This window comes from Cynara cardunculus (genome assembly GCF_001531365.2).
Source record: "Cynara cardunculus var. scolymus isolate 2C chromosome LG 17, CcrdV1, whole genome shotgun sequence".
Taxonomy (NCBI): domain Eukaryota; kingdom Viridiplantae; phylum Streptophyta; class Magnoliopsida; order Asterales; family Asteraceae; genus Cynara; species Cynara cardunculus.
In genome coordinates this window covers 34,366,815-34,378,744 of record NC_037544.1, presented here as the reverse complement: position 1 = coordinate 34,378,744, position 11,930 = coordinate 34,366,815, and the positions used below count along the sequence as shown (strand labels likewise).

The following is an 11,930-nucleotide window of genomic DNA, read 5'->3' as shown; positions in this document are numbered from 1 at the left end:
TCTCAAGAAAAATAATTAAATTATATATTTTATTAAAATATTTATCAAAGTTTTATTACTTAACGACTAATATATTGAATAATAATAATAATAATATAAAAATAATTATGTCCAAATAAACCCCATTCGAAACCATATGGTTCCATATTGATAACATATCAAATAAAACTCACATTAAAATCACAAGTAGATGATAATTTTATCAGCAACAATGATCATATAATAACACAAAAGCTTTCTTTTGTTTTACTTCGAACCACTTCACCAACTTTTGTTTCTTTTTATCTTTTCTAAAACAACTTCCAAGAAGATTGAAGAAATATCTCATACATACATAAGTGATCAAATGAAAACCACACTCATTTCTGTAAACCATGTAAATCAATCTCATCCATCCATTTTCTTGATCAATGGTTAAGGTTAGTTTAGTTTATATTAGGAAATAAAAATATAAAAAAAAGTTTATTTTATAATTCGTAAAAGGGCAAAAAGGTAAAACATAAATTTTGAAGATACACTTGCTAATCGGCACTTGAATATTTCCCCTTTCATCGCTTTCCTTCCTTTCAATCAGGTGCTTGATTCCATTCGATTAAGAAATATACGGTTACCTTAATCGATCGATACTGAGTATTTTGAAGAAAAAATGGTGAGCGATAATGGAGGTATGAATTTGTTTTCTGCACAGAACAATGAAATCGATAGCCATTGAGGAGTTTAACCTGTTTCATTGACAGGTAGGAGGCGATTCAGTCACAGATTAAGGGATAATTCACTGTTTATGGATCTGTATCACTGTCTATGAATCTTACTCTGTGGATGAACACAATCTGTATCACTGTCTATGAATCGTACAATCTGTACAATCTGTATATGAAATGGTTTCACTGTCTATGAATCTTACAATCTTTATCACTGTCTATGAACCTTACAATATGTATATGAAATGGTTTCACTGTATATGAAATGGTTTCACTGTCTATGACATGGTTTCCCTATCTATGAATCTTACAATCTGTATCACTATATATGAATCTTAAATCTGTACAATCTGTATATGAAACTGTTTCACTGTCTATGAAATTGTTTGACTCTCTATGAAATGATTTCATAGATCTGTTTCACTATTATGATAATGTTTTCGGTTCATGAATCTCTGTTTTAGTTGTGAATCATTTTTTAGTATATGGTACTGATTTTGTGGATCAACCAATAAACGATTTTGATCTTCATATTCTAAATCCGTATAAACCTTTAAAACAAATAAAATATATTTAATTTTTAAAAAACTAAATTAAATAAGCATTTAACTATTATCATTTCTAACATTTTTTTATTACGTTTCCTTAATTAAGATAACTTAATACATTTCATATTTAATCAAAAACAATGTAAATGGCAATTCAACCCTTAATGATTAAATTTAATTAAAAAAATGAATTTTTCTATTGGTCGAAATCGGTTTACACGATTTTTAAGAATTAGGCGGTTTTCAACGTAACCCGCCTATATACATATACATACATATATATATATATATATATATATACACTTATAATAAATAAGTAACTTGGATGACATGTGTCATCTTCTGGTGAGGCGGTTCTTATGTTTTCCCGCCTAAATACGTATCTAGACACAATTTACATTAGTGGTTCAATTCGACTTATTTGAACGTATCTAGACACAATTTACATTAACAGTTCAATTATACCCATTTGATTGATCACTACTAAAAAATGTGGTTTTTCCAACGGCAAAATCCATCGGAAATCCATAGGAAAAATAACTATCCGACGAATATTGCCGTCGGAAAAACCCCCGTCAGTAAATGCAAATTCCATCTGAAATTTGTCGGTAATGTTCAAATAAGTTTTATTTATATTTTTTTCCTTCCAAAAATATATATTTAAAAGAAGTTCAAAATTTCCGACGAATAATAATTTTTATAATAAAAAATTATATTTCGTCGGAATTTATTAAAAAAAGTTTTTTTTCATATAAAATATATATTTTTTAAATAAATTCCGACGGAATATAACTTTTTACAATCCGTCGGATTTTTTTAAACATATATTTTTGAAAGGGAAAAGAATAAAAAAAAATTTCTTAAACATTTTCGACAGAGTATAATTAAATATAAAAATCAATTAAAATCCGTCGTAAATTTTAATTAATTAACGCTAATTAATTTATTTAAATAAATTAGACCAATTTTATGACTGATTTGTGACAATATTAAATAAGTAAAAAAAATCGATTACAAATCCGTTGGGAAAGTTGTAGAAATAAAATTGTATTTTATTTTTAAATTCAATGATGGATTTGTGGGGGATTTGTTGCGGACGTCGACAAAAGTTGAATTTTCTTGATTATACAGAGCTCTGAAGTCTGAAAAATTTTACTTCGGAGTTATTTCAAGAGTACAAGTCCAAATCTGAAATCATTCTTTAGAGTTATACTTAAGGGTTATTTTTAAGAGTACAAGTCTGAAAAGTCGTTCTAAATTTACTGCTAAGTTTAAATTCAACTTACTGATATACTTTCATTTCTAAATTTAATTTTATGCTAGGGTTAACTTCATTTTAACTAATTATCGATATAGTTTCAATTCTAAATTCAAGTTTGAAGAGTCATTCTTCATAATCATTTCAAGAGTACAAGTCTGAAGTAGCATCATACTTTCGATGATCATTCATATTTGTAAGATAAGTTCCTGACATGATTTAATTTTTTCAAATTACTTCGTGTAATACACGGGATCGAACCTAGTGTGTGTGTGTTTTAAAGAGGCAGAGGTTAAAACTTTTAAATCATTCTCAAAATTTCACCCTTCAACTTTCAGCATTTATCCAAAAGCAACCCAAGACTTTACATAATTAAAACCCGGTTATCACAAATACTAAATGAACAATCTCTAACTTGTTATACCAAACTACCAAACAAATACCATAATACTAAAATTCAACATTAAGGGACCGTTTACCAAATACTTACCTGAGTAAGTGCTTACCAAGTCATATTACCTCATCGGATGAATATGGTAAGGACTAAGAATCTTACCCGGTAAGAACGAGATAAAGACTATAAGTCTTACCCGGTAAGTGAGGGCGATGACTCTTACCATGGTAAGCGCCCATGGGTGAATTGTTGCATACAATGTCGTTTTGATGGATCAAAATCTTACCCGGTAAGTAAATAATAGTGTTAAATTTTACCCGTAAGCACTTACCCGGTAAGTGTTTGGTAAATGACCCATAAGAGTGTCTTTGCTAAAAATTCGAATTTCATAGCTATAATTGAAACTATAGTAAATCAACATCAAAAATTTCAAACAAATGAATCTTTAGGGGCTGTTACCAAATGCTTACCGAATAAGTGTTTACTGGCAAAAAATGTCATCCTTACATGCCTTATCGTGTAACATTCTCGACCATCAAAATGGATTGTTGGTAAATGTCTAAAACTTAGTAAGCACTTACCAGGTAAGAGTCTTTTCTCTCATTTACCATATAAGACTCTCGACCCATGTTATGCCTCTTACTGGGTAAGATTATTGATCATTGTTATGCCTCTTACCGAGTAAGATTATCAGTCTTTTCATGCTCAATCAGTAAGCATTTATTCAGTAAATGTTTAGTAAACGGTGCGTTAATCCTGTTTTACCCTAAATTTTCACAAGCACAGACAACAAGTCACGACATCAAAGAAAATAAAAGGCATTTTAAATGAATAGAAATACGAATCATTTGGATTAATCCTTTCAAATTCATCGACGATCAACGGTAAGTCGTCGGAGTCGGTGATCTGATTTAAGGTTTCTACTTTCTCTCTTCTATATTGTAAAAAAAATAAGCTAAAACTAATTAAATTGCAGTCCTCTACTACGACTTCTTCGAGTTTTCCTTGAACCTTGACCCCACTTGTTGATCAGTGGCACTACAAAAAAATCGGGTTTATAAGACACTCTCAATTTCTAAGCGTCCTTATAGACCTCTTTATAGGACTTAGTTTATAGAACCAAAAAATAAAGCGTCCAATCTAAAGGCGTTGTAATAAGTTTATATGACGTTTTTGACGTCGTAATAAGTTTTTAGGACACTTTTAATACAAAGTGTTACGTTAGCAACTTTATAGGACACTATTTGAAAAATTGTCCTATAAAAACAAATGTCCTATAAAAAATTGAGTTTAAGAACACTTTCTCAAAAGTGTCCTATAAAGTTGCTAATACGACACTTTGTATTGAAAATGTCCTAAAAAACTTGTTAAGACGCCAAAAAGCGTCATATAAACTTATTACAGCATCTTTAGATATGACGCTTTATATTTTGGTCCTATAACTTAAGTCCTATAAAACGGTCTATTGGGACACTTAGAGATTGGGGGCATCCCCTTGGATCTAATCATATGGCACCATACAGCGATCCCATGTTCTAAATAGCTCACACTAGTATATGCATTTGACACCTTCTAGCTTGTGTTATAGCTTAACTAACAACCTCATATTCTCTTGTGTGTTCTATTACATAAAATGAACGGACGATTTCATTAAAAATACCAATAATTAATAAAATTTTAATTAAATTTATAACTTTCTGACATATTAAAAGAAAACTAGAAGGGTACTCGCGCAATGCAGCGAGATACATCTTGATTTTAATATTTCATTTTATTATTTATTTCAGTAAATGTTATAATATGGTCTTATGTGATTTCGAAAAAACGATGATGTTTTTATTTTTAATAAAATATAAATTTGAAGAAATTATAAATATTTGACAAAAATATATCGATATTAGTATCAAATTAACTATTCAAAATTCTTTATTTTTTGTGTAATTTTTAATTCAATTTTTTTTCATTTATAATTTAATTTAGGTTCAATAACGAAGTAATTTATATTTGGTTTAATAATATAATTTTCTTATAAAGATAATAATTAATTATTTTGTTAGAACTCGATAATTATCGTAATTATATTTTAGATTTTTTATATTTTAAAATGAGATTTTTATCTTCTATTTGATTATGTTTATCCACAGTTAGTTACACGAATTCAAACATGGAGCTTTAATAAGTTGTACTTATGCATAATTTACTTGTAATCTGAAATTTTAAGTAATATGCATCAATGTACAGTACTTCATACATAAAAAATAGTTTTTAAGAGTTTTTGTCAAATGCTTTATAATACAGTATAGATATGCTTTATACTTAATTATCAGAAGGTTATTAATTTATTAAACTCTCGTTTTAAGGTTATCTACCTAAACATCTCCTTTCTCTATCCATACCGACTTACTATTTATAAGAAACCGAATATATCATGATCACGCATCACGTAACTTTTTATAATGATCTTGGATTTTTTTTATCGGCAAGATTTGTTGATCAAAAACCACTCACCCGATTCAGTTTACCCGTTCAAGAAGAGCAGTGTAGTTTTCATCTACATTCTTCGTGTTGACAATGACATAAAGTTGTCATGACAAGCGATAAAAAATGAATTTAACCATTATATTAAATATTTAAACTATAATAATAGATCGTGTACAGTCTACATGACGTTTCATTTTCTTATTGGTTCACGTTACCTTCATCTTATGATATCATAACGTGTATGATTTGACTTGCATTTATTGAAAACCATTCAGTTCAGTTGAATACACGTATACTGAATTCACCTACCAAGTACAACATGTTTGGAACTAGGGTTCGAAAAATCTTTTTAACGAGTGTGCCGAATTTCTTATTTTATGATTACGAATATGGGTCATGTATATTTTTGAATGGCGTTGGGCAGAACCGCAGAAAGCCGATGATTTCGACGAGACCCTTGGGCGTAAAGGGCACGTAGGCGGTGAATCGAGTTGTGGTAAAGGGAGGATGTTAGGGGAAGTAGTGAGTGGAGATTCTCATGCAGAGAGTCGGATGAGGTGAGACCCTCACATAAATGAAAACGAATATAAATGCTGAAATTGAAATGGAAAGACAGAGGATAAAGAATCTGTTAATAAGTTTATATGTATCTGAGGTATATAGTCGGTTTGTACTATGGTACCTTGTTTTGACTGTATACTGCTATATCATTTGATAACTTGATTTAACAATATCGTTGAAAATTTTACGAAGTTACATCAATACTTGTCAATAGTACGTTTAATTTTAATGACCGCGATAACCATAAAGCATTAAAGCATGACACAACTTCTTTTTTTTAACTTGTTCTTTTTTTTTTACAAATGGTATCAGAGCCGATCTTTGTATCATCGGGATGGTGGGGCAAACCTCGTCGGATATGATGAGTCTTCGAGGGGTGTGTTTGTAACATCTTAGTCGAATCTCATATTATTGATTAGAAGGAGGAAGATTTTGGACAAGTCTGATAATAATATCAGTAATTTAAATAACTTTTATCATGATTTTATACTGGAATTGTAATTATTAGATTAGCTAATAAACACAACCCACAAATAAAGAGTATAAATAGGATTAATCATTGTTATTGAATTGGATAATCATGTCCTTTTTCCACTATAGCATATACAATATATATATATATATATATATATATATATATATATATATATATATATATATATATATATATAATCCCCATTTAGATAATAAGTGTTAGGTTTAAGGGAGAAAAGGATTGCTAGTGGTTTACTACTATGCAATGCACAATAAGTAGTTTTTATTAATTAGCACTAATTCAATGTATTAGCTTTTTAAATCATGATTATTGATATCTTAGTTTTCCTATAATCCACGTTTTTTTATATAAAACATCTTAGGGCCGTTTACCAAATGCTTATTCGGGTAAGCGTTTACTAAGTCACGTTACCTCCTCACCGGACGAATATGGTAAGGACCAAAAATCTTACAAAGAAAGAGCGAGACAATGACCACGAGTCTTACTCGGTAAGTGAGGGTGACGAATCTTACCACGGTAAACACTTATCGGATAAATTGTTGCATGTAATGTCGTTTTTGTGGACTAAAATCTTACTCAGTAAGTAAACAATAATGTTAAATTCTATTAAGAGTCAACCTTTGAATCGTTAAGAGGTGAATCTTGTTTGGCAAAAAAAAAAGTGTCTCTTAATGGTTCTAAAATCATCTGAATGATTTTGTGTCATGGATCTCCCTTAACCATTAAGAGCCCTAATTTCATTGTACACAATTATCAAACAATTATATTTTATTTTGCACTATATCATGAGAGCCTCTTAATAATTTTGCACCAAACCATTTATTTTATGCACAAGTTACAAGTAAATGAACATAAATGAATATATCTAAGCAATTAACCCTTTTTTTTGTAATTTTCATAAGCATGTTAGTTGTTTAGAAGCAAATCAGTTATTCAATTGATCGGTTGGAAGGATCGAAAAGGTATTCTTTCCATGTAGCCATCTCATGTGCCACATCGAGCATCGTTGGTCTGGTTGACGGGTTGTATTGTGTGCATATTAACCCGAGTTCAATGAGCTCCAAGACCATGTCGTGCAGTAGTTTAGTACTGCACGACGTAGTAGTTAACGTTGTAACAGGTGTGTAGTTTTTGAGGGCTTCTTTTACGATGAGTTCGAGTTTGTGTGGATACTGACTCTTCACCCATCCATGTAAAGTCGAACCCTCTTGAAAAACCATATCCGTGGGCCGTTTTCGTGTCACCATCTCCAACAACAAGACCCCGAAACTGTAGACGTCTCCTTGTGTCGACATTCGTCGACCCATGCCGTATTCTGTATTTTAAGAACACGAGAAAGTGTTGGTGATTGCCATATTTCGTTACAATATTAATACATTTTGCTTATATAAATATTATATACTGATGAAAATTAAAATGGAAAAGTACATGACGTGCTTAATTGTGCCGTTAGACAACCAATTGAGCACGTCATGGTACCATAAAATATTGCTTACCGGGAGCAATGTAACCAATCGATCCACAAAGCAATCCGTCAGTCGAGCTAATGGAAGGGGAGCCGCCGGCCGCCATCGGGATCTTCTCGACCTCGTCCTTCACCAATTTAGCGATGCCGAAATCTGAAACTAAAGCATTCATGTCATCATCGAGAAGAATGTTGCTCGGTTTGAGATCACAATGAGCCACCTTRACCGGTGCGTAGTGGTGTAAATAAGCTAACGCTTCGGCCACATCGCTGCAAATGCGAACCATCTGAACCAAGTCCACACGGCTTAACCCGTCACTTGGGTATAAATGGTCCTCAAGGCTCCCATTCTGCATCAAAGGAAGAACGAGAGCCTTGAAATCAGGTCTGCTACAGATCGTTATGATCCGTACCAGATTCCTATGTCGGGTATTCCTCAAAACTTCACATTCTTTCTTGAAACTCCCCACGATTTCAGCGGTTTTCGCGTAGCATATAACCTTCACTGCAACCCTCGTGTTGTCTTTGAGAACTCCCTTGTAAACTTGCCCGAATCGGCCTGATCCGATCAAATTCGAGCCTTTAAATCCACCGGTTGCTTCAATGAGTTCTTGACGAGAGATTTTTGGGTAGCTTTGTTCTTTTCTTTCTTGTTCTTCGTCTTCTTCACAACCGAGTTTTCGGCTAAATATTTTCAAAAATCTCCTCTTCGGTTTCGACTTGAAAACTACAGGAATCAGAGACATCAAGAAGGTGGCAATCGCAAGTATCGTTATCAAAAGCGGCAGCCGAATCAAATTCTTCTTTCGCCTGTTTTTGCAGAGCGGCAGCCCCGCGATCGAACTACTGCAAAGTCCGGGGTTTCCGAGAAAAGAATCTATATTAAGAAATGGAAACGACGTGTTSCCGGAGAAGTTATTGWAYGAGAAGTTAAGTTGYTTSAACRTMGAAGATGYCGRGAAAGATTCCGGGATCTTTCCCGACAATCTGTTCCTCGAAACATCAAATGYYTCWAGGAACGGCAGTTTTCCGAKKGAATCTGGAAGAGGGCCTTCGAATGCATTRCYGGARAGGTTGAGGAGTTCGAGTGCAATGCAGCTYCCGAGCTGTGCTGGAATTAYGCYGGARAAGTTGTTCGAYGATAGRTCCATGGCCAGAACCATGTYCATCTTGCTGAGCTCCGATGGCAGAGGTCCATCCAGYTGATTGTATGAGATGTTTAAATACAACTTCAGGCTGTTCAATCTTGCGAAATCACTYGGAATYRAACCCGAAATTTGATTATGCGAAAGGTCGAGAATCTCCAAGTTWACRCATTGTGCCAGGCTCGTGGGGATCRTTCCCACAAGCCTGTTGTTATGAAGCAAGAGTCTTCGTAGCTGCGAAAGACTCGAGAATGCGTCCGGGATTGAGCCAGATAGTTGGTTTTTTGACAAATCGAGAAGACCCAACCGGGACGCGTTCCCGAAATCCGACGGGATTTCACCRGAAAGCGAGTTATTYGATAGGTAAAGRCGTTCGAGTTTCCCCATTTGGAATAGCTCATGCGGGATCGTTCYGTTCAGGAAGTTGCTAGACAAGTTGAGAAGGGTGAGGTTCAYGAGGTTCGAGATATTSSGAGGAATCYCTCCGGATAYCTYATTGTYATCGAGATGTAATTGGACCAGACTYTTGGAAAGATCCCCGATRATGTCGGGAATCTTTCCRTACAGTCTGTTTCCAGCYAGCTCGAGTTCTTGCAAATGTTGRGAGTTAGATAAAGYCGAAAAGAAYGGYTCGAGAGGGCCTGAGAAAYGGTTGTACGACAAATAAACRAACTGCAAGTTCGACAAGTTCTTCACMGTCTCAAACGGCAATTCCCCTTCGAAAAAGTTCGATTCTAAATCCAACCATTTAAGCTTKGAGGAATTAGAAAGYGCWCGAGGAACTCGACCCGAAAGTTGGTTCGACCAAACGAGAAGAAACCGTAACTCTTTAACTTCACATTCTTCCTTCAAYGGAATCTGACCGCTTATCGAGTTATTCGAGATATCAACATACTCGAGCGCTGACGAGCCGTTACAAAAAAGACTTATCGGTATCTCACCTACGAGCTTATTGCTTCCCAAATCAAGATATTGTAGCCGAAGAAGAAACCCGATCTCAAACGGGATTTTCCCTCGAAGAAGATTCGACGATAGACTWAACTGCTTGAGCTCCACGAGATACCCRATCTCTYGTGGAATCCCRCCCTCGAAGAAGTTTCTAGAAAGATCCAAAACCGTTAAYCTTGAAAGYTTGGAAATGGCTGGAGATATAATACCGTGGAGCGAAGCTCCACTAAGRTCTAACTCGAGAACRGAATCACGATCGGCATTGCACGTGATTCCAGTCCAGTTACACATATGGACCTGCGAAGAACTGGTCCAGTTCTTGAGCACGTTTCCGGGGTCATTTCTGACTGCGAAGACAAACGTGAGGAGAGAAGCTCGATCGTTAAAAATTCGAGCGTTTTTGTTTTCTTGTGCGAAAACGATCGAAAACAAAAGTAGGGAGAAGAAAAGGGAAGCGAAAGCCATTTGTGATAGATTAAGAAATAAATGAATGGAATGGAATGGAAAGGGAACAGGAGATGGATATATAAATGAAGGGAAGGACAAGGTGATTAGAGTAATTAATCTGGGTTTATGCCTAACTCCAGTTTCTTAATATTTTGAAGTCAACGAATGAGCGTCTGCCGCGTGGGGAAATATGATAAGCTGTCTCCGCCGTTATATTTATATGAAGTATATATCTAGTAATTAAAATATTAATTTTTTTATTAATTATGGCGTCAGAACTTACGGTCCGGCGGCTTTACAACTCCGGCCAATAGAACCGGGTTTTTTTTTCATAATTTCTCTCCGGTTTAAGTAAACAGAAAATGTTGGTTCCTTGTTTTTAAGCAGACAGAAATTCGAAATGGAGTTTAAACGCAATTTGCCGAAACAACATGAATCCAACAAACTAGCAATGGACACAGACGATTTTAACCACGACCTACTCCGTAATATATATATATATATATATATATATATATATATATATGTTGAAGATGTGATTAGGCCTAACTTAAAAAAAAGGTGATTTGTTGGTTTGGATTATTTGGTGGATGGTGAGTTGTGTTTAAGATTAAACAATTAAGGAGAGATGATTGATTAAGTTGGCTTCTTATTCTTTTAGAGTTTACATTTGGATTGATAAGTATATCGTTGTAGAACTATCTATACTATATTATAAAACATTTGATAAAAACTTTTAAAAATAATTTTTTATACATAAAGTATTGTTTATTGATGCATATTACTTAAAATTCAAGATTACAAGTAAAATGTGTATGAGTACATCTTATTAAAACTTCAAGTTTAAATTCGTGTAACTAACTGCAGATAAATATAATCAAATACATGATAAACATTATTTTAAACTAGTTGTGTATCCGCACAATGCGACAGGATGCAAAATTTAATGAAAACCAAGAATATAAAATTAATGCAATTGTTGTTTACATCCATTTAAATAATTTCGATAATTACAAAGAATACAAGACGATATTTATGGCTTACCACTTTTCAAAAATTACATTCTTTGTTGTTTTTGCAGCAGGTGTAGTTTCAAAACTAATGGTTGGTGGAAAGTAAACAGATAATGAACACGATTGTGACTAAAACCTGCTCAATCTGCAGTGAAAAACCTGCTCAATCTGCAAGACAACAAGTACCTACTCTTGCCCGGTAAATGATAGTGACGAATCTTACACGGTAAGTGCTTACAAGATAACAATGTTACGTATGACACTTTAATTGACTAAAACCTTACCCGAGAAGTCAAATGAAAATGTTGACTTTTATTGGTAAGCACTTAACGAATAAACAAGAATTGAATAAACAACCCTTTAGTACGACATCCTTTAATATTTAACAACATGTCTCAGCATATTGTTTTTAAGTCTCGTCAAGATCAACATCGTCATTTAACAACTTAATCGAATTACAAAAGTAAAAATTA

The 11,930-nt window shown here is 33.5% G+C and overlaps 1 protein-coding gene across 1 annotated transcript; it reads right to left on the bottom strand.

Moving 5' to 3' along the window:
• Positions 1-7,344: 7,344 nt before the first annotated feature.
• On the bottom strand, positions 7,345-10,462 carry LOC112500011 (putative leucine-rich repeat receptor-like serine/threonine-protein kinase At2g24130). Its single transcript, XM_025103270.1, has 2 exons — positions 7,936-10,462; positions 7,345-7,754 (listed from the first exon to the last, which is right to left on the bottom strand). The coding sequence occupies exons 1-2, from the start codon at positions 10,460-10,462 to the stop codon at positions 7,369-7,371; spliced, it is 2,913 nt and encodes a 970-aa protein (XP_024959038.1). The 3' UTR covers positions 7,345-7,368.
• Between the last annotated feature and the right edge of the window lie 1,468 nt (positions 10,463-11,930).